General features: G+C 37.9%; 1 protein-coding gene across 6 annotated transcripts in view; it reads right to left on the bottom strand.

Moving 5' to 3' along the window:
- cdk11b (cyclin-dependent kinase 11B) overlaps positions 1–27,710 on the bottom strand; it is a 155,591-nt gene that overhangs the window by 13,928 nt on the left and 113,953 nt on the right. For all 6 annotated transcript variants that reach the window (XM_039755966.1, XM_039755962.1, XM_039755964.1 and 3 more), the window contains 3 exons: positions 16,427–16,532; positions 14,729–14,850; positions 10,089–10,196 (listed from right to left, as the gene is read on the bottom strand). In XM_039755966.1, coding sequence (XP_039611900.1) covers positions 10,089–10,196; positions 14,729–14,850; positions 16,427–16,532 — 336 coding nt within the window. The remainder of the gene's footprint in view (positions 1–10,088; positions 10,197–14,728; positions 14,851–16,426; positions 16,533–27,710) is intronic.

Below are 27,710 nucleotides of genomic sequence, written 5' to 3'. Positions count from 1 at the left end.
TAAGGAGGAGGGCAGGATTGGGATCACAGTTGACAGAATCAAAGTAGCAATGCCCACAATGGCATTATAGAAATCTGAAGTGTTGATCCCTGTTATGAAGGAAAATGTCAATGTTCAGGTGCTTAAATTGGTTGGTATTAGAAACCATAGTGCATGAAGTGGAAGGCCAGGCTAAGGAGTTGAATAGTAATGGGGACATTTTCAGCTAAATATTTGTTTTTACCTGACGTTTTAATGCAGTGCAAAAGATGTATTATATCCAATAAAGCAATAACTAAATATTAAAATAAAGAGATTCTGCAGCTGGTAGTAACGTCATATGAAAAAATAAATGTACCCATGAAATGTTTCCCCCCCCATTTCTGACATGTGGACATGTTTGAGATTTGATCTTCATTTACACAGTATCTTTACATCTTTGCAATGTAACTGGGGAAAAATGAAAATTTGACTTTTAATTATTTATTCATTGAACAAATATACTGTAGAAATGCTATTTTCTATCTGTTGGAAAAAGCAAGTACACTTTCAGCTCTCATGGTAGGGATCTCCTGTAACGGTTTACCAGTCTCTGCATTAATTGTGAGAAAGTCTTTCCTCATAATTTAGATGCAGAATTCTTTCAGCTGTGTGATGCTGGAGGGATGTCTTGCATGTACAGCCTGTTTTAAATCCCTCTTAGCATCTCAATGGGATTCAGATCCAAGCTTTGACACTTCATTTCTGTCTTTTTAGCCATTCCTTGGTAGATTTGTTGGTAAATTTAGGGTCACTGTTGTGTTGCAAGGTCCACTTTCCATTGAGCTTCAATTTCCTGATAGATAGTCTTACATTATTCTCAAACACTCTTTGAAAAACATTCACAATGGTTTCTTGGATTGTAAACTGCACAGGCCTGATGCCGCAATACAGATGCCACATTTCCACCACCATGCTTTACAGTTTGTATCAGGTTCTTCTGGTCAAATGTTTTCTTTGGTTTCTCTAAACATGTCTAAGGATATTGTGGCCAAATAACTCATCTTTGCCTCATCTGTCCAAAGCTCATTCATTCAGACATTTTGGTCTTTGCCTAAGTGTTCATTGTCAAACTTTAGTCTTGCCCTGATGTTCTTTCTCATGAACGTTGACATCAAAAGCAGCATAAGCTACCCATAGGTCCTGTGTTGAATTCCTGGGGTTCTGAAGACTTCTTTCTGCATCATTTCTGCTCTCAAACTGGAGTTGCTGAGTTGGCCTGGCCTGGACAATCTGCATTTGTTTGAAATCATCTCCAATTTAAGATGATCTTCTGGACAGTGGAACAATTTCTAATTGTTCAGACAAGTTTTTAAATTTATTCCCAGACACAAGGATATCAATGAACCTCTTTCTGAAAGCCTCACAGACCTCTTTTGATTTAGGTATGGTGACAACACATACTTCAACAATAAACAGCAAACCACACTAAATGTCGGAGGCTTAAATAAGACAGACAAAATCCCCTCTAACAATGTTTTATCCCTCTCTACCTCATCTGGTGCACCTGATTCTAATTTTTGGTATTTGAGACAGTGATAAATGTAGGGGTGTACAGTTGAGGCCAAAACTTTTGAGAATGACACAAGTATTGCTTTTCACAAAGCTTGCTGCTTCAGTGTTTTTAGATCTTTTTGTCAGATGTTTCTATGGTATACTGAAGTATAATTACAAGCATTTCATAACTTTCAAAGGCTTTTATTGACGATTACATTACATTTACACAAAGAGTCAATATTTGACCCTTCTTTTTCAAGACCTCTGCAATTTGCCCTGGCATGCTGTCAATCAACTTCTGGGCCAAATTCTGACTGATAGCTGCCCATTATTGCATAATCAATGCTTAGAGTTTGTCAGAGTTCATGGGTTTTTGTTTGTCACCCGTCTCTAGAGGATTGACCACAAGTTCTCAATAGGATTAAGGTCTGGGGAGATTCCTGGCTTACTTACTTTTTCATAAGACTATACATAGTGGGATAAAGGTGAGCAGCCTTGGCATATGCAACTAGCCAGCAACTCCAATGAAAAATTACAGAAAAGGGAAGACGTAAATGCTAACATCAATTGTATTTTTATTTTTTTCATTTTTATTACTATTTAATTTAATATTGTTTATTTGTATCAGTATACTGCTGCTGGATTATGTGAATTTCCCCTTGGGATTAATAAAGTATCTATCTATCTAAGACGGAACAATCGGGCCAGAATACCATCTTAATGAGAAAGCAACAAGAGATTCACAAGCAGTACTGCTCATATCTAAGCCCACCCTGTCCAAAAATCTTTTAGACAAATGTTGCTCTAATGCCTTTTCAGCGTCCAGTGACAAAGAACAAAAACTTGTGTGATGGAAAAGGCCACATCGATGACATATAAGAGTCTTGTACAATGTGTATCAGCTTAACAAAAAAACACCTGTTACAAAAAGACAATAAGAAAAAGAAACAAGGAAGGACCACCAGAAACAGGACATCTTCATGAAGTGATTAGTTCAAAAACAAAGTAGCAACTCTGTCATGGTCCGAATGCTCATTTCAGCTAATGCTTTATGCCAGTGTTACTTAAACTATGGGTTGCAGTATGTCTGTATATATCACAAATTACAATAGTACTGAACAAGAAAGGGTTGTAAACAGTTTTCAGAATGCCTGCTCATTGGTCGCTGCAGGCAAGGGGAAAACAATCACCCTGGACAGCAACATCAGTGTTTCTCCATGGTAGGTGGATGGGGATGTTGCTGATTGTTTTGACTATCGGTGACAATTTTGCAAGGGGGATGTATCCTCTGGATTATGCTCTGTGGCAATTGTGGTTTGCAATAAAAAAAAGCTTAAGAACCACTACTTTAGGCGATTAGGTCCAACATTGATGGAATTGATAAATGATGACAAATAGTACCTGGAAGACTTATAAGCAAAAAGTCATCTTTTAACCCAATAACAACCCCAAACACAATTGAAGGCCTACTTGAAGTAGCCATCTGCAGATGGAATAGTAACCATATTAGACGGGTCACCACAACATAACTGAAACCGTGCAGGGCCATTTGCATAGGGAAAAAGAACAAAAAGTGCTGAAGTCAAAAAAAGAAATTAGCCTGGAACAGTTTATTACAGTAATACTTAAAAACAAATATACATCATCATATGTACACCAAATTAAACTGCTTCAGTTATGCATTCTTAAGAATGCTGCACAAAACACTGACTTATTTTAAAAACACAATAGTCTTTTTTTACTATTCTAAAGGAGACTGTTTAACATCATACCCTAGGTTTATTGTTATTATTGCATTAGGGTTTACTATGCTTAACCAGGGCCACTTTTTAACAATATTCTGTGGGTTTACTATATTAATATTTCAAGACTGTTGAAGATTATACTTTATGCTTATACTATTTAGACTTTATCAGCAAAACATATCTCTACTTTTTAATCCTCAAACGCCTCTGCTGGGGGGCCTGTTTTGTTTTAGACGTGCTCTGTCTCTAGGTATGTCAGAGGACTGGGACTGTGAAGTGGGGTCCAGCCTCACGTGGGGAGACAAAAGGGGGAGGTGTGGAGGATAAAGGGAGAGAAAGAGAGCAAGCTATATTTAATCTATCCTTTTAATCCTTATAAATACCAACATAACAATAGGCAGCATGTCAATAACCCATGGGAAAATTGGAAATTAAGGTTAAAGCTGTCTCACTTCCAGTTAAGACTTACAAAATGACATCAAAAATTCAGAATCAATCTTCAGCCCGGGGACAATTTCGCTGCTTGTGCAGTGTTGTGTCCCTTGAACGTCTCCGGCTAATGAATGGGACGGAGGGGCTGCACCCCATTCATTCTCAGTGGTTGGCTGGGTATGTGGCAAGTGGTGACCCAGGGTTCCTAGTCGCCGGGGCCACAGCTACCGCTCGTGTGCAGGACGGAGGCTTAATGGGGCGGTTTGCTGCCCGCTCACCACACCGCCTCAGCTACTGTTCTTAACTGCCCTGCTCATTCTTGGTGGGCGTCTGGTGATGCTGCAACCGGTGACCCAGTTATCGCTGAACAGAGGCCACCCTGGGTGAATGAAGCGGCGGGTTGAGGGGCTGGTTTTTAAGCATTATATAGTGTGCCTCGGGTGGCTGCCTGTTGAATAGGGGCGATGGTGGGCGATTCACTGCCTGCCTTTGGCCTCACCCTGTTCGTTCTTGGTGGGCAAATGCTGCAGGCAGCATACTGTATACAATTGGAGGTGACTGCGTGGTGGATTACCCCTCGCCGCCCCCATTCATTCTCAATAGCAAGCCTGCTTGTACTGTTACGTACATAGCGGGCAGTTGTGTCTTGTCAGTACACCAGACGTGCTGACAAGGAGTCCCTTCCTGCTGTGATAGCGTGTACAGTGCTATGCAGAAGAGCTCATCTTAACCTTTTGTCTTCACCCTTCAACAATGTCTCTGAAACACAAATCTGATGCAAGTGCTGGTATACAGTAAAGAAGAAGAGAAAAACCGTCAACATGAAAAATAAAGTAGAAATAATAAAAAGTTCAGAGAGAGGTGAAACTCCATCATTCATTGGCAGAGCACTTGGTTACAGAAGGTTAACAACAGCATTTATTAAAATAATGTACCTGTTCCAACTTGCATACAAATTCAACTTAACAAACCTACAGTCCCTATCTCGTACGTAACCCGGGGTCTGCCTGTACTCAACTGAAAATTATATATCGAGCACACCTGTCTCGCTTAAAACTAAATGTTTCCAGGGCAAGATCCAACCTGCGAACACTGCAATCATGTTCCAGCCACACTGGGTCACATGTTTTGGGCCTGCACCAAATTACAATCATTCTAGACCAAAAATTTTAAGTGCCTTTCAGACAGCCTTGTTGTCACAATACCTCCTAACTCATTAACAGCTGTGTTTGGTGTTCTTCCAGATGGGCTTAAAAAGGAGAAGGACAAACAAATTGCTATTGCCTTTACTACACTTTTGGCACGCAGACTTATCTTGCTAAACTGGAAGAATCCTAACTCATCTCTTAAGTCAGTGGGTAACTGATGTTTTATATTTTTTGAAATTGGAAAAAATCTAATTCTCACTTAGAGGATCTGTGAAGAACTTTTTCAAAACCTATCAGGATGTAATCAATAATATTTTAGAACTAGCAAAATACTCGCAGCGGAGAAGTAGTGTGTTAAAGAAGTAATGAAAAAGAAAAGGAAACATTTTGAAAATAACGTAACATGATTGTCAATGTAACTGTTTTGTCACTGTTATGAGTGTTGCTGTCATATACACATATTATATATATATATATATATATATATATATATATATATATATATACATATATACATATATACATATACACACAAATATATATACATATACACACATATATATACATATATATATACATACACACACACACACATATATATATATATACACACATATACATACATATATACACATATATATACATACATACATATACATATACATATATACATATACATATACATATATATACATATACATATATATACACACATATACATATATATATATACACACATATATATACATATATACATATATATATACATATATACATATATATATATATATACATATATACATCTATACTAATAAAAGGCAAAGCCCTCACTCACTCACTCACTGACTCATCACTAATTCTCCAACTTCCCGTGTAGGTAGAAGGCTGAAATTTGGCAGGCTCATTCCTTACAGCTTACTTACAAAAGTTGGGCAGGTTTCATTTCGAAATTCTACACCTAATGGTCATAACTGGAAGGTATTTTTCTCCATTAACTGTAATGGAGTTGAGCTGGAATGGCGTGAGGGGGCGGAGTTTCGTGTGACATCATCACGCCTCCCACGTAATCACATGAACTGATTGTCAACGCAGTGGGTAGAAAACCAGGAAGACCTCCAAAAAGCGCTTAAGAAAACATGCATTATATAATTGAGAAGGCAGCGAAAAACAATAAGAAGCGAGCGAGTGACATATACTACCATATTCATGAGTGTTGCTGCCTCGGAAAGAAAGAAAGGTGTAAACCTAAACTTTAAATTAAGTTCATAGACAGGCTACGCTGGCGTTTCACATGCCCACAGGTAATCGGGATACAAGTTTAATGAGAGGGCGCAGGATATAAGCGAGAGTTTTGATCACTTTGTAACTAAGTTAAAATTGTAGGTGAAGGGGTGTGCTTATGCAAATTCGAGACTGTGTTTGTGGGGGATTGACAGTTAAGGCGGGTGGGGGAGTCACGTCATCATCTCCCCTCCCATTCATCTAATTTCGGTCTGAGCTGAGCTCCGCGGCTAATGCCGTCTTTCGAAGCAACTTCGTCAGACTGCCACCAAATACTCACAGAAAAATCCACAAGTTAATACACACGCTGTCTCTAGAGTTTCTCCACACTGAATCCTCCAGGCACTACTTACAAAAGGTCACATTGACAATCGTGTTACGTTATTTTTAAAATCTTTCCTTTTCTTAGCACAAGCACAGCTGAGAAGCTTCGATGCATGTGCTCCATAACGCATTTAATCACACTTTGCATTACAAGCAAAGGGGAGCTTTTGTCAATGCATGATTTCCTGGTACACGATTACATTGATCAGCGCATCCCGATTCATTTTACCCTCGCACCACCTTAGTTTGAGAAGAAGTCTGAAAAAATATGAGGTTAACACAGAAAAACATCACCAATTCAAGCTTTATGAATAATCGATTCGCCATCAATAATTGTTTTGGTAAAGCCATCCTCCTTCCATTTTATAATTTTTCCGCCAATAGCCATGATTAAATGAACGGTAAATAAAGTAAGAGCCTGACTTATTTAGGCAGGCATATATATGACAGCAACACTCATGACAATGTCAATCATGTTACGTTATTATTAAAATGTTTCCTTTTCTTTTTCATTACTTCTTTAACACACTACTTCTCCGCTGCGGTAGCGGGATTTTGCTATATATATATATATATGAATGACCTCCAAAGAGGCTGAGACTTTTGATATCATGAGCGTGTCTGCAAAACTGTGGTCTCCTGCCCAGCAAAAGTCGAGCAGCCAGCGCGCATAGCTGTGCCGGCCTTTGAGGCGCTGACTGCGCTTCTGCCTTAAGTCAAAGTGAGCACTTTTAATTTTTTCATCCTCCCCCTGCGCTATAGCCCAGACAAGTGCAAACACGGGACCCCTTTTCTACACCACGGAAAAATAATATTAAGGCGATTCACACTTTCTTTTGCACGTATACGATTATGAGGTCATCACCTCGGATTATGAAGACACGCACACGAGTGGAGGACTGACAGTGCCATCACAGCTGATTAATGGCAGGGGCGTCTCACCAGTCTACACAAGACCCACCGTGACTGTCCCCAAAAGGCGATCATAACGTCAGCGAACACATCTCTCTATACTATATAAAAGAAAAGGCAACTTTCCTTTCTTTACACCTTTTATCCCAAACCAAAGCCTTTCTCTCTTAACAGTGCAGAGGACACAAAACTAATTTTCTTTAAATGCCGGTAAGGCACATTACCAGAGGCACAAATTTGAACGTTCACATAGAAAATGTAATTTCTATACCACAGCCGTCGTGTAGCGCCTTTCAAAAGGGATCTACTACTGAGAGATGATCCATATATATTTTAGCTGCTGTTAGTTACTTACCTGTTGTGTTACACAGTCTTTAAAATGTAGTTTACCCACAACCACTCCAGTAGGGCTCAATGTACCTGTACTTCTTAAAACGTTAATGTTTTACTGTTTAATAACTTATAGACTATATTTTATTATTTTCCCTTGCACTCAGTGACCAAAGCTATACACACACATATAGACACATACAAACATACACACAAGTATATATATGTGTATATATATGTATGTATGTGTGTATATATATATATATATATATATATATATATATACACACACACACACATATATATAATTTGTGTGTATGTATGTATGTGTGTGTATATATGATGTAGATAGGTATGTATATATATATGTGTATATGTAGATATGTATATATAGATATGTAGATATGAAGATATGTATGTATATATATATATATATATATGTATGTATATGTGTGTGTGTGTGTATATATACAGTGGAGGAAATAATTATTTGACCCCTCACTGATTTTGTAAGTTTGTCCAATGACAAAGAAATGAAAAGTCTAAGAACAATATCATTTCAATGGTAGGTTTATTTCAACAGTGGCAGATTGCACATCAAAAGGAAAATCGAAAAATAACTTTAAATAAAAGATAGAAATTGATTTGCATTTCATTGAGGGAAATAAGTTTTGAACCCTCTAACAAAAAAAGACTTAATACTTAGTGGAAAAACCCTTGTTTGCAAGCACAGAGGTCAAACGTTTCTTGTAATTGATGACCAAGTTTGCGCACATTTTAGGAGGAATGTTGGTCCACTCCTCTTTGCAGATCATCTCTAAATCCCTAAGGTTTCGAGGCTGTCTCTGTGCTACTCTGAGCTTGAGCTCCCTCCATAGGTTTTCTATTGGATTAAGGTCCGGAGACTGACTAGGCCACTCCATGACCTTAATGTGCTTCTTCTTGAGCCACTCCTTTGATGCCTTTGCTGTATGTTTTGGGTCATTGTCGTGCTGGAACACCCATCCACGACCCATTTTCAGTTTCCTGGCAGAGGGAAGGAGATTGTCGCTCAGGATTTCACGATACATGGCTCCGTCCATTTTCCCGTTAATGCGATTAAGTTGTCCTGTGCCCTTAGCAGAAAAACACCCCCAAAGCAAAATGTTTCCACCCCATGCTTGACGGTGGGGACGGTGTTTTGGGGGTCATAGGCAGCATTTTTCTTCCTCCAAACACAACGAGTTGAGTTAATGCCAAAGAGCTCTATTTTGGTCTTATCAGACCACAGCACCTTCTCCCAGTCACTCTCTGAATCATTCAGGTGTTCATTGGCAAACTTCAGACGGGCCTGCACATGTGCCTTCTTGAGCAGGGGACCTTGCGAGCCCTGCAGGATTTTAATCCATTGCGGTGTAATGTGTTTCCAATGGTTTTCTTGGTGACTGTGGTCCCTGCTAATTTGAGGTCATTAACTAACTCCTCCCGTGTAGTTCTAGGATTCTTTTTCACCTTTCTCAGAACCATTATATATATATATATACACACACATCATATATATATATATATATATATATATATATATATATATATATATATATATATATATGCTTTGTTTCCGAAGTAGCAGCACTCATGAATATGATTGTATATGTCAGTCGCTCGCTTCTTATTGTTTCGCTGCCTTCTCAATTATATAATGCATGTTTTCTTCAGCGCTTTTTTGAGCTCTTTCTGGTTTTCTGCGTACTGTGTTGTCAGTTCACGTGATTACGTGGGAGGCGTGATGATGTCACATGAAACTCCGCCCCCCACAGCCATCCAGCTCAACTCCATTACAGTATATGGAGAAAAATAGCTTCCAGTTATGACCATTACGCGTAGAATTTCAAAATGAAACCAGCCCAACTTTTGTAAGTAAGATGTAAGGAATGAGCCTGCCAAATTTCAGCCTTCTACCTACACGGAAAGTTGGAGAATTAGTGGTGAGTCAGTGAGTGAGTGAGGGCTTTGCCTTTTATTAGTATAGATAAGCTCTTAAAGCACTGAGGAAGCAGATTCTCTTTCCATTTCTTTTTCTTCTCCAGTTATCTTTATCCACTTATTAAACTCAATCAATCTATTTATTTTTACTAGCTTTAAGTTTTACTCCATTGTCCATGCTCTCTTAAGTCTTAAATTTATGAAGTATATTAACATAACTATTTTACTTAAAATCCGTTTGCCACATATTTGATCATATCTTTATTTTTTCCTTTTTTTTTTAGGAATTACACAGGCTATGTGGTATATGCAAATCCATTTAATTTAGTGCCAAAGACCAATTTAACTAATATATTGGCTTCTTTTTTGTCTAAAACATTTACATAAATGGTTAAATGTATGAAATAAAAAAAAAAAACAAATCACACCAACAACAAACCTTGGCACCCAGCAGCAGTTCCGGAGCTCTGTACCAAAGAGTAACCACCACAGGAGTGTAAGGTTTTAAAGGAGAACCATATTCTCTGGCAAGTCCAAAATCACCAATCTATGGAAAGGGGAAAAAAGTATGAACTTACATATTTAAGTTATCCTAATTATCTGATATAACAATAAAAAGTACATTTGTAAGCTTGTGTAGTGCATAATACATGTATGAGCTTATAATTAAAACACTACACACATACTTGCTGATAAAAATGACTGGAAAATATGAAAGCCCAAAACACAAAGAAACTACACACTAGTATTGCTGTGATATTTAAAATATTAAAATGTATAACTTGAACAAAAGATTTCAACCCACACTCACTAATATAAAAAGAGGAACCCACTTTAATGAGATATTTTAATTTAGTAACAGTTGTAAATGCAGCATATAGAGTGCCTTGAAAAAGTATTTAGTCCCCAAAATTACATTCACATTTTATTGTCTCAGATTCTAAATTTACATTATTTAGATTTTTTTCCCCCATTTGATCTACGAAACAGTGCAAATATTGCCAAATCAAATGAAACAACCTAAAAACCTCTCAACCATTTGCTTAAAAAAAAATAAAATAAAAAATCAGTTGTGTGATTTAAAGTATTCACACCATTTGCAAATGAAGCCTGTGTCCAAAGCACTGGTACTCCAAAGCATGTTTGCGACTAAGGTGGTGCAGCAAATTGCTTGTGTTCCCGCCTCCAGCAACGACTTTAGCTCAAAAGCATTTGCAGTAAAAAGTTGTTTGGTCCACATCCCACCTTTTAAAACCAAAGTAACTCCAGACAACAGACGCGGATCCTTTATTCAGCAAAAGTTCTCCTGTCATCATATCTGCTACAGCTTCAGTTTCGGAATGTTCTCTGTCCATTTTCACCGTTCAATACCTCCACTAATGCATGTACTCCATTGCATTTGTGTTTCACGGTGTAGCAGTGAAAAAGGTCCCCCCTTAAACAGTTTCTGGCTGCGCCACGTTCCGAACGTTGCTTAGGCTATTTAAACCGGTGTTGCGGTATAAGAAAAATCCATATTGTAAGAAAAATAAAAAACGGTTTTTGGTATGAACCGGTATACCTCCCAGCGCTAACTGGTACACCAACCAGGTTTATACCCTATGTTTGGACCTAAAGCTGCTTTGATAGGCTTTTCAAAACCTTGAAATTGACCGAGTGGGTTTGATAAATGGCTAGGGTTCCCATTAAGGGAGTAGCACAGTGGTGAAATAGTAAGATTTTTGGATTTGTGTTGATTTTGACAGCCCTAAACGGATAAAAGCAACAGCTCCTGGAGTGCTTGCTTGTCTCCACAAGTGACACTTAGAACTGAAGTCAAACAGTTCAAATTTGGTTTCATAAGATTAGAGAATCTTGTTTTCCATAGTCTGAGAGTCCTTTAGGTGCATTTTTGCAAACTCCAAGCAAGCTTTCATGTGCCTTCTGGTCACTCTGCCATAAATTCCACATTAATAAAAGTGCTACTGTGGTGGCTTATCCTTCTGGAAGTTTAATCCATCTCCACACACATTCTCTGGGGTACACCCAGACAGACCATTGGTTTGTTGGTCAGCTCTCTCTTACCAAGGCCCTTTTCCAATGATTACTCAGTTTGGCAAGGCAGCCAGCTGTAAGAAGCCTTGTGGCTGCTCAAAACTTATTCCTTTTAAGAATTACAGAGGCCACTTCCACCAATCTGTGAATTGACTCAATCCCTTCTCTAAGCTCTGACAGCAATTCCTTTGAGCTCAGGCCATAGATTTTTGCTCTGATACACAATGTGAACTGTGGAACCTTCTATAGGAAAGTGTGAGCCTTTCCTAATCATATGCAATCAGCTGAATTTACTAGAGGTGGACTCCAACCAAGGTGTAGAAGCACAGTGTTGATCAACAGAATTGGATGAACCCAATCCAAATTTCCAGCTTCATAGCAAAGGGTCTGAATACTTAGTTTTTGCACTAAACTCGCAAAAATTCCTAAAATCCTGTTTAAACTCAGTGGCATAGGAACCATGAGGAGTGAGTAGGCAATCCCATGGGCCATGAGCCTGGATGGTCACCCAAGAAATAAGCACCTTCCTATTTTTTTCTATTTAACATACTATAAATATTTATTGCAACAGTATGTGAAACAATGCCGTTGATGCATCACAGAGAGCTTTACTTTCTGTATCAGGAAAATTATAGTATTTCCCACCTCCATTCTCATAGCCATAACCTACTAAACAGTCAAAATGAGATGACTAACGAGCAAAGAAATATTAGAAATGGGGAGAGAAGAAGGAAATGAGATTTGGAGGTCACGCGACTGTGGTGTTAGATTTAAGTGTCGAAATTAAAACAACAGGTGCAGGTGAGTGAATTGGTTGGGTGTGGCAGTCCTGCATGCTAAAGGCACTTTTAGTGTCCATGAGAAATTAGTGAGTCATTGTGTATTCACTTTTATGACTTGCAATACATTGAATCTAATTCTGCAAATGCAAAGAGGATTTTGTTTATGTTTTCCTTGGCAAAGAAGAATTTTTTTTGTCTCACCATTTAAAGTAGTTTGCTGAATGTTCATCAACTTGTAGTATGAAGGACATGCTTGTTGACCACTGAGAACTGTGATGATGACTAGAAACATTTTTTTTAAAAGGAAGACAAGCTGTAAACTTGTGAAATGTCACTTGGTAAAGTTAAACATTTCAAACTGGACGTTTGACGAATTATTTACAAAGAGTTATTCCATCATTTCCACAAAATACAAATAGTGCACGTCTTAGTAATAATTTTTTGTTTTTTTTTTTTAAACTCTGTTGCATGAACTGTTAAATGGAAACTGGGGTATGTTAAACAAATCATGAATCGGTTTAGAAAAATGTATTGTTCATTTGAAAAACATTATTAGAACATTATATTTAAAACAATGTAAATAAGCTGCATCAATTCATTTTTCAACTATTTCATTCTTTAACTGGAACTATAAATTTAAAAAACTAAGTTAAGAGACCTTTTATATTGTCCTTTTGAAAATCATCATATCCTCGTGCTACACCTTAACAATGTCTTTATTTCAGCTTTTACTGCAGTTTACACCAATCTTTCCATTAGCAGTAATATACATTAGGAACCTATTCCTGTTTAGAATGATAACTGCTTCAGGTTTAAGCCCTAGGTGCTCCTTGTGTGGAGACTGCATGTTCTCTCCCTGTGTGCAAGGATATTCTCCAGCAGTCTAAAGACATCGAGGTAAGGTGGACTGACTTTGCTTAATTGGGTCTGCTGTACAGCATGGGTGTGCTTGCCCTATTATGGACTTGTGCCCTGTTCAGGTATTTGTTCCTGCCTTGTGTGCAACTCTTGCAGTGATTGGACAGTTGACATGTTTAGCAAAAAAGGGTTTGGAAAATGGATAGATGGTGTATGGTTTTAAACAATACACTTGTTTCCAACTTTTCTCTATTACTAATATTCATATGAGAAATATGATTGAAAGGAAATAAACACTAAAATTTTATGGAAATTGTTGTTTGCCTCTGTATCACTCTCATTAAGATACTAATGTCCTTCTTGGGTCTCAGTATGTTACTGATTTTTTTCATTTGAATCCTCAGTCTCCTGACCTAACAAGTGAAAAAATGCTATGGCAAGTGCTTTCAGGGAACATGGTAGTGTTGAAAGGCCCAGTTCAATTTCTGAGTAAGGTAGATCCATGTTTATTGTTGACAGAAGGCAGCAAAGCTCAGAAAGATTTGGATCTATATGTATGTCATATGTATGGATTGCTTCTTGTAATTGAAACAGTACTTAAGGAATCAGATGCTTCTCAGATTTCTGAGACATTTTGAGTAACCAAAAGACCATATCATTTCAATCACACTGTTTTTGACAACCAGCTTGAAAGATTTAGCTCCCTGTAACTGGCACAATAAACCTCGTAATCATCCAAAAGTTGGCACATATACTACCTACACCCAGTAAGCAATGCTGATTTGTTTACCCGCTTTCAATAAGTAAGCTGTTAAAACTCTTGTGTCTTTCAGTCATCTTAAATAACAGTGTCCATTAAATGTGCCTAATAGTTTTACGTCCAATATAATAAACAAAAACTAACTTGCAAACACCTATGGCAGACTTGGAGAAAGCCTGTTTTTGGAGCTGACCCATCTGATTTCTGTCACACTCAAATCACATCTAGGACTACACTCATGTTTTTTTTATTTTGAAGGGATTCTTTATACAGCAGTGTTGAGACCACTCAAATCACAGCTAGGTCTGTATTAATACACTTATTTTGAAGGGATTATTTATATAACAGGGTAGAAACTTGAGCTTACTCATTGCTGGAGTTCATAGGCTGTAAAAGTCAGATTTTTCGGTAATGATGACTGATTTTACTGATCTATTTCAATAAGAAACATGGACTAAACATTAAAAAAGACACTTTTCATCAAATTTTCTAATATAAACCAAAAAGTATTTTCAGTATGTCTTTAACATTCAGAACATAAATAACTATAGTAAAAAAAGTGCAATAAAAATAAAATAATGAACAGTTGTAAATATAGTGTAAATTAAGGAACCTCTATGATTATTGAGGAAGATGAAAAAGTACCTTTAAAATTCCTTTATGGCTCAGTAATAGATTTGATGTTTTGAGATCACGGTGAAGAATCCAGTTATCATGAAGATGGCGTACTCCCCGAAGGAGCTGAATCATTAGTGTTTTCACTTCACCTATATTGTTAGGGGGAAAAAAAAAAAAAAAAGATGATGGGGCTGGATGTTTCAAAATTTTTTTGTATAGATACAGTAAATTTGTGATTGTGTCAGAGAATTCTAGTCTTCAACTTTGTACCAAGAGACAGAGGATAGCTTAGGTAAAATAAAAATGAAATGTGTCCTATGAAATGCTATGTTTAATGTGAGGTGCCATTTGTTTTACTTTTAACATGGAGGTTGTGCTGAGATTTTAATATCACACCCTTTCTACTTGGGAATCATTGTATGTTTTTTATATTAAATGTTAACCAGTCTTCATCCAAACTAATTTTCATTTTTTTTTTTTTTAAAGTGTGGACACATGATTCATAAACAAATGAAATAGAATAAAAAGCTTATATGGTGATTTGTTTACATAAATAATGGTCATGAGCTAATCTGAGATGATTCTGTGCTATTATACACTGAATGAGGGGTGATCAGAAATTCTGGGGACAATTTATTAAAAGAAAAGCTAGTAAAACATGAAGCTTCTCTTTGCAACTCAGATGGAGCAGTTTCATCTTGCTTGAGGAACCACTCTTGTAGTTTCTTTATTACTGCTATGGAGCATGTGATGAATAAAGCTATTCAGACTGAGATACAGATAATAGTGATAAACAGCCAGGTTTGCACAACAGGGTGAGTGTGGCATCTATTTAGGGCTGCAATTTGGTTGAACAGCCATTACAACAAAACCAGTGTGATATGAAAAAGGAAGACAGTTGACAGGTTTCCCTCTCCAATTTTCACTAACCAAGTGCTAGAAATACAAGAAAGATTGTAATATTAACCAGTTTTGTGGGCCTCATAGAAAGAATTGGTTATCAGTTGTTTTCTTAAACAATACTGAAAGGGTGGTGGACAGCCATAAGACTGAAACTGATATACATACAGTGGAATACATGATCCTTGAGACTTCTGTTAGAACAGACCATATACACAGAGAAGTCAAAAGTAGAAGGTTTTAGTTTACACATGCTATAGCTAAAATTAAAAACTGAATCGGGCACAGATTAGCAGTGTCTGGAGATAATTTGGAGGTGGTATGCTGAATCGGCTTCTGTATTGCTGATTACCAACTGAAAGAAATGAGTGAATTATTTTTGTGTTACTGTAAGACCACTTGACCAAAAGCTACAGTACATTTTGGTGAAGCATCCAAAAAGGAGAAGCAAATACAAAAAAACAACAGAAACAAATGCATTAAATACTGCCTCGTTAATTATGAACAGAATGATGTCTGTTTGTGACAGAGAGGCAGTATTTTTACTAACACCAGCTACTTTAGTTGAGGAGTTCAGAGAGTAAACAGTCATTCTAACATTGTTTAATGTTTAGAAAAACACAATCTTATGATTTGTATAGGATGCTCTCCTGTTTAACATCCCTTAAAAATGTAAATATAAAGCAATATTTTTGCAAAAATAATGGCTGTGTTGAAAACTGAAACTAGGAATTCACAATCATACTCCTCCCTGGCACAGAAGCAAAATGCTGAGAAATTAATGAAATTTCTTTAAACAATAGTTACCGTGCAAATAGAATTTACCTGGCAAGAACGGCTGCTTCATTGTTTCCATTAAACTTTTCAGGTCATGCTCCACATAGTTCATCACAATGTATATCTTATCCATGTTACTGCCGACTACTATTTCCTGCAAGAAGAAAATGCCCAAACCCCAACCCAAAGAATTATAAATTTCATAAAAAAATTAAAGTTGTCCCATTGTTAGGCAAAATCAATTTAACAAATGACTTTAAAATTCAATGCTTAATATTCACACAATAAACATTTCAATATTTATATTATATTCATATTATATACAAATTTCAAAAGAATGAGAGTTAACATTTTTTAAAATTCTGATTTTAAGGTTTCATTAAGATGTCCACAGAACAGTACGATAAAATCATATCCTGTACCCTCTCTCCCACCAATCTAGAAAACAAGGAAAGAAAAAGAACTAACATAAAACTAATCACTCACAGATACTAAGATTAGCAATGGTTCAGCATGCTCAGTTAATTGAAGACAACTTTAACTCCACAAGCCAAGGGATTTATGACATTATTGCACCTAAATTATAGAGACCCCAAAATAAACAGCTATTATTCTACTTATGTAACAAAGAACAACAGAGATGCAAATGGCTGAAGAATAGCGAGTAACAACACTCTAAATGATCCAAAACCTTTGATTATAACAATACCAACTAAATAAAACACAAAGTAAAATTTGGTGCTTTAGGAATTTGTGCCCAAAAAACAGGATTTTTACAATGCATAACCAAGACATTATACGATGTACAACAACAACATTTATTTATATAGCACATGTTCATACAAATGGTGTAGCTGAAAGTATTTTACAAGATGATTAAAGAAAAGTTTATATGAAACAAAAATAAGATTAGGCAATACTAAGTAACAAAGAACAAAGTAAGGTCAGATGGCCGGGAAGACAGAAAAAACAAAAACTCCAAAATTGGCTGGAGAAAAATAAAAAAAAACAATCTGCAGGGGTTCCAAAGCCAAGAGACCCCCTAATCCTCATTGGGCATTCTACCCGACACAGATGATGCAAATTAGTCCTTATGATTTTCAGGCTTCATGGGAAAGAATTGGATTATGATATAAACCCTGGAATCAAAACTTTACTTTCAAAATTGTGTCCCACATGAAACTTTTATTGAGGTGCAGGAACAGCATAACAGTATTTACAAGTGTGCAAAGAGAGGCTGAAGATATTTCAAGTACTAATTGCACTGCTCAGAAAATTAACATATGCAGTTAATATAAGCAGCTAGCATGGTAACTGAATCGATGACAGCTTAAGTGCAAAACTGCACTATTGAATGGAAATTAACATTTGACTGAATGAGGCTCTATGTGGATGAGATCTTAAAGAGATTCACTCAGGTAGGATGCACTGCTCGCCTTGGGCATTTAAAAATACCATTATTGTCATTGATTGACTTCTGGGTTTACTGCATCATACACAAATACATTTGAAATATGGGGGTGTCCCGCTGAAGGACTACTTTGTGCATAAGTGGTTAATGCCTATCGTATTATCTTAATGAATTTGAATTGTTCCTTATAAAGCAAATTTAAATAAACACCTTCATATTATACATCACTAATTCAAAATTCCAAAATCTGAAACGTTTTGTGCGTCAACATGATGCCACCTATGTTGTCTCTAATAATTTTTTTTTTAAACTACTGAATGGATGTGAACATCATATGTGCAGATTCCAAATGGATTTACTCAGTCTAAGCGGATGTGGGGTCTGGTCCATCATGAAGCACCATCACTTGATCAACAAAACACTTGTGCAACATTTCAAAATTGCTGCATGGCACTTAGAGTTAGGGTGGTGGGGGGTTATGGGGGAAAAACACAGGACACCGCAAGTGGAAAATTACACACCAGGGTCTCATTTGTAAAACTATGCTTGAAGCATGAAAATATGCATATTGCAAAAAACAGTAAACAGTATATGTGGGGGGTGGGCCGACTCTGTATACACATTTCTACAGAATTTACCTTTACAAATCACAATCATCTTGTAAATGTACGTACGTTAACGCACCTTAAAACTCATTGTAGCATCACAGATGACTTGTGTCATAAATTTAACTGAATTACTGGATACATCTTTTCCATCTGCTGCTCCGGAATTGGATACATACTGTATACTGCAGAATTAAATGAGATCTGGGATGATTGGACTTTTTCACTTGTTGCAATATGGGAAACACAGAGATGAGAAACATAATCATCCCTTGACTTCAGAATCAGCACTGGATGGTTATTTAGAAACTATAAGTTATTTAGACGATCCACCCCTTTGACTTTCCTAAACTTAAATTTTTTTTAAATATCCCTCATCTTAAATTATTTACATTTTATTTTCAAATTATCCTAAAATAAAACAGATTTGAAATATATTGCTGGTTTTATATTTAAGTTTAAGGCTTTTTTATATTTAAAATATAAAATTTTGCTTGAAATATATACTTGAACTTCTATTTTTATATATACAGGTGCATCTCAATAACTTAGGATATCATTGAAAAGTTCATATTTTTCAGTAATTCAATTCAAAAATTGAAACTCGGATATTATATAGATTCATTACACACAAAGTGATATATTTCAAGCATGTATTACTTTTCATTTTGTTAATTATGGCTTACAATGAAAACTCAATATCTCAGTATCTCAGAAAATTAGAATATTGCAAAAAAAAAAAAAAAAAAGTCAATATTGTAGATTCATGGTGTAACACTCCACTGAGCTAATTAACCCAAAACGCCTGCAAAGGTGTCCTGGGCCTTTAAATGGTCTCTTAGTCTGGTTCAGTAGGCCGCACAATCATGGGGAAGACTGCTAACTTGACAGTTGTCCAGAAGACAGTCACTGACACCCTCCACAAGGAGGGTAAGCCACAAAAGGTTATTGCTAAAGAAGCTGGCTGTTTTCATAGAGTGCTTTATCCAAGCATATTAATGGAAGGTTGAGCGGAAGGAAAAATGTGGCAGAAAAAGGTACACAACGAACAGTGATAACCACAGCCTTGAGAGGATCGTGAAGCACAGCCCATTCAAGAATTTGGGGGAGATTCACAAGGAGTGGAATGCAGCTGGAGTCAGTGCTTCAAAAGCCACCACACACAGATGTACCCGGGGCACGGGCTACAACTGTTGCATTCCTTGTGTCAAGCCACTCCTGAACCAGAGATAATGTCAGAAGTGCCTTACCTAGGCTAAGGAGAAAATGGACTGGACTGTTGCTCAGTGGTCTAAAGTCTTCTTTTCAGATGAAAGTAAATCTTGCATTTCATTTGGAAATCAAGGTCCCAGAGTCTGGAGGAAGAGTGGAGAGACACAGAATCCAAGTTGATCGAGGTCCAGTGTGAAGTTTCCAGTCAGTGATAATCTAGGGAACCATGTCATCTGCTGGTGTTGGTCCATTGTGTTTAATTAAGTTTAAAGTCAGCGCAGCAGTCTGCCAGGAACTTTTAGAGCACGTCATGCTTCCTTCTGCTGACAAGCTTTATTTCATTTTACAGCAGGACTTGGCACCTGCCCACACTACCAAAAGTACCTATACCTGGTTTAATGACCATGGCATGTATCACTGTGCTTAATTGGCCAGTAAACTCACCTGACCTAAACCCCATAGAGAATCTGTGGGGTATTGTCAAGAGGAAGATGAAAGACACCAGACCCAACAATGCAGAGGAGCTGAAGGCCACTATCAAAGCATCCTGGACTTCCATAACACCTCTGCAGTGCCATAGGCTGATTGCCTCCATGCCATGTTGCAGTTATGCAGTAAATCACAAGGAGCCCCAACCAAGTGCATACATGGACATACTTTCAGTAGGCAAACATTTCTGTATTAAAATCATTTTTTAAAAATCGGTCTTATTTAATATTCTAATTATGAATTTTCATTACTTATAGGCCATAATCAGCAAAATGAAAAGAAATAAATGCTTGAAATATATCACTCTGTGTGTAATGAATCTATAAGTTTCACTTTTTGAATTGAATTACTGAAATAAATTAACTTTTCAATGATATTCTAATTTATTGGCACTCTGTTTGAACCTCTGTTATACAGGATTTTTTATTTTCAAATATCAATAGTTTTTAGTAATATGATTAAAATATTTATTTGAAATATATGACATATTATATAAATTATACTTAGCAGTAAGGAATATAAAATGTATCTTTATAGATAGTATTCTGGTGTGTTTAAAAGGCATACATAATTGAAATATGCATGCTCTTTGGAGCTTTTATCCCCTAACCCTAAATACAGATGACTTTTGCATTAACAAAATGTCCCTGGCTTATGGGTAACAAAAGAAGCTTTATTCTTACCAGGTGCCTTTATTGTAATATGAGTCTAATCATGTTAGGAAAACCAGACACTGCTACAAACTGCGTTTTTGATTTTTGTATGTACATCCATACCATATGAAAACTGAATATAGCGCTGTGGTATAGTGGGTACACAGCTCTGAGCAAAGGCCAGTTTTAGATAAATAATCACCACGCTCGTGGCTTAGCGAGGGGGCGTGGTGGTTGTGGCTGCAGCAGTTCTCAGGGAGATTTGTGATGTGGGTGTTTCTTACCTGGTGCACAGGTAAGAGACTGCCCGCATCTGTGATTGTTCCTGGGGCTGCTAATTTGCCGCTGATGCTATGCCCTCTCGATATATAGATGCGCTAGTCAGCTAGAGGGGAGATGAACGGAAAGAGAAAGAGACGGAGGTTGCTGGAAGGAAGTGAGGAGAAAGCCGGTGTGAGAGAGAGAGAGAGCTTGCGAAGGAGATCGAACGAACGAGCAAGAGCAGGCTCAAGTACAGCTAGATTGTGGGACCTAGCGAGGTGTTTAATCTAACACGTAGGGCAGTTGATTGTAGTCACTCCTGTTGAGCATTTTGAGAACAGAGGGAGTGACTAGCGAGGGAGGCGACTCGCTGTGGAAGACAGCGGGAGTTGGGAGACTTGGGCAGATAATCTCCAGCATGGGAGTCCTGTTCGTTGGAGAGAAGCTAAGTCCCAGTCTGGGATAAATGCACGACCAAAGCTAGGATCGGGAGGCCTCCAGACCTTTTTGGAAGTGAAAGAAGGTCAGCTGCAGAGAGAGCATCTGCTGCAGGGCCCAAATGGGAGAAGCAGGTGAGACGGTAGTGTAAAAGAAGCACTGGGCTTGTCATTGTTTTAAAGGACTGCTTCCAGCAACATTTAACTTCGTTTTTAAAAGGATTTTGTTTTTTCTATTTTAACTTTCACACACTTTTGTTTTATGATGGCTTATTTATTTATTTATTTATTTAATGACTCTTTTGATAAGGCACTGCACTTTACTTTGAACACTTTGCTTTAGATTGTTTATAAATAAAAGCACTTTTGCACTTTGTACCATCCCCTTGCCATGTTGTTGCCTCACTGTCTAGCTCATCAATAACATTACCGATGGTGCAGGGTTCAAGGGCTCCTGAACAGCAGATGGGAGGATGGAGCAGAACCTGCATCGTCACAAGCGCCTTATCAGAAAGTTAATAGCTTCCAGCACAGTAGGGAGAGCACTAGAGGTTTATTCCACACTAGGCAAAGCTGTAAAAGGTGCCCTGAAATCGCCTTTGCTTTGAGAGGAATCAACATTCAATCAACATTGACAGACCTGAACATAGAAACAAAAGAGGGAAGCCAGGACTGGGAAAAGGAAAATATGCAGGGTTTCAATACAAAACAGTGAATTTTCAATTTGAGAATCTTGTTGAGGGGAACGTTTGATTACTATAGCAATGTCCATTTGCAAAATTATACCCTTGAGGAGTGAAATTTCAGAAAACATGTAGGAATTGGGCTGAATTAGCAGGATTTCATACTTCTGTGATTAATGTTTATCTAAAGAAAAAAAACACATTTTTCACATATTTAACAAATCAAATTTTATTATAAGCCCATTTGGAAGATAATCATATTTTGAATTAAATCAGCCTTTAGCTATGCCATCAACAGCTATAGTCCTATTTTCATATTGATCTTAAATTTTTTTTTCCCCATGTCTGTGTCTCCTCAATTACTATTATTGCTCATTGAGAAATGAGAATAAGTAACTGATATAAATTGACAAAAAAACAAAAAAGTGCAAATATGCACCATCCCAATTCTCCCATTCAGATGATCACACTAAATTCAAAGAAGGGGACAGGGTGGGTCGCAAACACATTGGGCATATGAATGACTGGGTCATGACAGCACAAAAGTTGGAAAACATTAATCTAAATCAACTCAGAACGGTAAATTGCACAAATCTTCCTTGAGTCATAAAATTTAAAATGTTAAAGGTTCAGTACTTTTAACATTAGCCAAAAATTCTCACTTTCTATGATGGGGCCTCTCTCTGGAATGCAGCCTTAGTGACTTATCTGATAAGATGATCAATCTCAAGACAACACAGTTACCTCTTGGAGAAATCGGCTAGACACTCATGTTCAAGGAAGCCATCTTTGTTGTCAAAACTTAACCTCCATCAGCAGCTGTGTTACTTTAACCTTTTTATACACCATTTTGAGATATCCTGTATTTATTCATGCCAAAGGGATTTAAGAATACTACATTCAAGTACAAATAAGTATGAGTAGCAAACAAAGGGCTCAGAAGGAAAAGGATAAGGCAGTAAAAGCCCCATCAAAGTCTAAACTGGTCCCAAGTTCACGGTACTGTCTCCCAGAGACTGACCTAGAATAGACGGGCGAAAGTACAGACCTGCCAGAACCTGACATGGCAGCATCGGCTCCAGCTGAGAGCATTAGTAGGAGCAAAACTGGGAGTGAGGCAGTCAAGGAGTATTCGTCGACACCAGAATGATCAGTGGAGTCGAGCATGGCCTATTCAACCCTACTGTCAACTTCAGCTAAATCCACCCGCAAGTCTGCCACATCCTCTCCTCCTGAACTCACAACTCCGTCTATGGAGATCGAGGAAGATCAGAACGCACTCTCTGAGCGGAAGGTAACGATCACCGCACACAGGGGGATAGGTGGGAAAACAAACGACACAAGATGAGATGCAAAGAAAAACAAAGAATAAAATAAAGAATGAAAATAAAGTTCCTAAACAAAAAATGAGAAACTGCATCAGGATATAAAAGACCTGGACCAACACTTAAGTACTAAGTTTACTACAACCGTTTCAGAAATGCTATGAAAAATTGATGAAAAAATACAGGAAAATACCATTCAATTACAGAGTAAAATTAAAGTACTTGCTGCTCAGATTGTAGATGTTAGGCAAACATTCACGACCTTGAAGCCAGTTGAAAAATTGGCTTCTGCCACGGATGAAAAAGCAATGGCTGCAAAATAAGAATGCAAAGTGCTCACCAACAAACCAGCAACACTGGAAGATAAATATTGGTGGTCCTCCCGTAAAACAGGAAAGTCCACACCCAGTAAAATTCATAGCTGAACTATTCTCTAACATAACTGGAGAGGACTTTAAATAGGACATCAAGATATCTGCAGCCTACTGTGTATGTGGATCAAATGCCTCCAAACCAAAAAGCCTACAGTGCATCCGGAAAGTATTCACAGCGCATCACTTTTTCCACATTTTGTTATGTTACAGCCTTATTTCAAAATGGAATAAACTCATTTTTTACCTCAGAATTCTACACACAACACCCCATAATGACAACGTGAAAAAGGTTTTTGCAAATTTATTAAAAATAAAAAAAACTGAGAAATCACATGTACATAAGTATTCACAGCCTTTGCTCAATACTTTGTCGATGCATCTTTGGCAGCAATTACAGCCTCAAGTCTTTTTGAATATGATTCCAAAAGCTTGGCACACTTATCCTTGGCCAGTTTCGCCTATTCCTCTTTGCAGCACCTTTCAAGCTCCATCAGGTTGGATGTGAAGCGTTGGTGCACAGCCATTTTAAGGTCTCTCAAGAGATGTTCAAAAAGATTCGAGTCTGGGCCACTCAAGGACATTCACAGAGTTGTCCTGAAGCTACTCTTTTGATATTTTGGCTGTGTGCTTAGGGTCATTGTCCTGCTGAAAGATAAACCGTTCGTTGCCCCAGTCTGAGGTCAAGGGCGCTCTGGAGCAGGTTTTCATCCAGGATGTCTCTGTACGTTGCTGCAGTCATCTTTCCCTTTAACCTGACTAGTCTCCCAGCTCCTGCCACTAAAAAACACCCCCAACAGCATGATGCTGCCACCACCATGCTTCACTGTAGGGATGGTATTAGCCTGGTGATGAGCGGCGTCTGGTTTCCTTCAAACGTGACGCCTGACATTCACACCAAATCTTTGTCTCATCAGACCAAAGAATTTTCTTTCTCATGGTCTGAGAGCCCTTCAGGTGCCTTTTGCAAACTCCAGACGGGCTGCCATGTGCCTTTTACTAAGGAGTGGCTTCCGTCTGGCCACTCTACCATACAGGCCTGATTGGTGGATTGCTGCAGAGATGATTGTGGAGAGAGGAGAACCTTCCAGAAGGACAGAGGACCTCTGGAGATCTGACAGAGTGACCATCGGGTTCTTTGTCACCTCCCTGACTAAGGCCCTTCTCCCCCGATCGCTCAGTTTAGATGGCCGGCCAGCTCTAGGAAGAGTCCTGGTGGTTTCGAACTTCTTCCACTTACGAATGATGGAGGCCACTGTGCTCATTGGGACCTTCAAAGGAGCAGAAATTTTTCTGTAACCTTCCCCAGATTTTTGCCTCGAGACAATCCCGTCTTGGAGGTCTACAGACAATTCCTTTGACTTCATGCTTGGTTTGTGCTCTGACATGAACTGTCAACTGTGGGACCTTATATAAACAGGTGTGTGCCTTTCCAAATCATGTCCAATCAACTGAATTTACCACAGGTGGACTCCAATTAAGCTGCAGAAACATCTCAAGGATGATCAGGGGAAACAGGATGCACCTGAGCTCAATTTTGAACTTCATGGCAAAGGCTGTGAATACTTATGTACATGTGCTTTCTCAATTTTTGTATTTTTAATAAATTTGCAAAAATCTCAAGTAAACTTTTTTCACATTGTCATTATGCGGTGTTGTGTGTAGAATTCTAAAGAAAAAAATGAATTTTGGAATAAGGCTGTAACATAACAAAATGTGGAAAAAGTGATGTGCTATGAATACTTTCCGGATGCACTGTATTTGTCCATTTCAAGAGACTACAGGCCAAACAAAATCTCATTTCCCTTCTCAGACAGAAAGACAGGATTATTTTTGAAATACCTGCATTCGTATTTTCCCAGATTTCTCACCTGCTACAGCTGCTAAATGTACCACATTCTACAGCATTAAACAGGGCCTATGTAGAGCTGAAATCAAATACAGCCTCTTGTACCATGCCAAACTGAAAGAGGTTATTGAAGATCAGTTTTACATTTTTAGCTCTCCGGATGAAGCAGATATTACTACTTTATTCTGAAACATATAATTATGAATCACACTGTATTCTGGCAAGGCAAAGAAAAACCTACTTGAAACTTGCATTTTGGACCATTTGCAAAGCAAAATATGGCGTACCTAAATATTTTCTTCTATTTTTTTTATTTTATGTTTTACTTCTTTTTTGGCCACCCCTTTCCACATTTTTTTTTATATTAAGTTGCAATTATTAAATTGATAAGTCATTAATTATATGCACAATGGGGCCACTTATGGCTACATCTTGATTAATTGATCACTAAAAAGTAAACAGTTATTTTCCCCCGCAGCTCCGCCTGCATAATGGTGAAACTGGAAGAACTTAAAAAAAAAAAAATCAACAAACAAACAGGTATTGCTAGCTAAGCAGAGGCAAGGTCCACTCCAAAACATGGCCGGAGGTACAGCGACTCAAACGGAGGCTGGCGCGTGAGTGAAGAGGGCCCCATCTGGCTCTCCACTCCTTATGTCATGCTTACCAAATGACCCACCTCAGCCTATGTCTCAGATTAGTCCAAATAAATCACTCCTGCAAGTGAACTGATACTTAGCGCAATGAGAGAAGTTGCAAAATCAACCAAAATGTTCAAACAAATTATAGAAAAACACAAACTAAATCCTTTAAGTAGTTCTCTCATGAAAAGCGGACAAAAATACAGATGTTGGATTTTATATATATATATATATATATATATATATATATATATATATATATATATATATATAGTTTTTTTTCCCTTTCTTTAAGAGGACAGATTTCATATCTTCGTCACAAAACTGAAATGGAAACCAAGTGGACAGCTGAGTTAATCAGCTAAGTTACCAGAATAGATCTAGAATACTCCCAGTCTCCAAATGAGGCACTTTCTATAGGGAAAGACAGGCTTTGCAATCACAATTTAACCTCTTGACTACTAAATAAACAAAATCGTGACATCATTATTATGAACAAGGAGAAAAGGCCAATAAGATATCTTAGTCCAACAAATCCAGAAGTCCATAATGCAATAACAGCAACTAGCCAATCTGCAGTGTAGCATACACCGTATAATTATTCATTGATGGGTGAACACTTCCTGAAAGACACAGTTCAGCATCCCCTATTCAGCATGACGATAGGGCGGCAGCCATCACTCCGGGTTCGGCGTTGGTCTAACAAAGGAAAAAAAGAAGGGGCACAGAAACAACAGGGAGAATAGAAGCTTGTGGGGACAAACAGACAGCAGCAATGAGAGAGACCTGTCAGCAAAGCAAAGCAGCCCGAACCAAGAAGAACAATGAAAAGTCAACGTCGGTCAGAGGACAGCAATGAGAGAGACCTGTTAGCAAAGCAAAGCAGCCGGAACCGGAAAGAACAATGAAAAGTCAACGTGGCTTAGAGGTGCATGTGGACTGTAGCAGAGACCAAAGCGACTGAGGATGTGTTTGGTGAGGTGTTGGGGGCGGGCACATGAGTGGGCAGTGCGCATGCCTCGAAAGCGAGGGTGGGCGCGGGAGGAGGGTTAGAGTTGGCGGGCAGGGCTCCGTCGTGCATACCCCATGGTCGGGGGACTTGGTCGATTATATATATAGATTAACAATGCAGACAGAGATAAAATCATTCACCATAAAAATATAACTGACACATTTAAAGAGTACTACAAGTCCCTTTATTCTTCTCAGTTTAAAGAAGACAAGACACAATCTAATGAGTTTCTTGATTCATTACAGATACCACAACAAAATATTCATAGTGGTGCGGAACTGGATAAACCTCTGACACTTTCAGAATTACTAGATGTTACGTAAACTTCAACTCACTTCAAAGTTACCATGCAAAGTGGGAAAGCAGCCGGGCCTGATGGAACC

This window comes from Polypterus senegalus, chromosome 6 (genome assembly GCF_016835505.1).
Source record: "Polypterus senegalus isolate Bchr_013 chromosome 6, ASM1683550v1, whole genome shotgun sequence".
Lineage (NCBI taxonomy): Eukaryota > Metazoa > Chordata > Cladistia > Polypteriformes > Polypteridae > Polypterus > Polypterus senegalus.
This window is presented reverse-complemented; position numbering and strand designations above follow the sequence as displayed.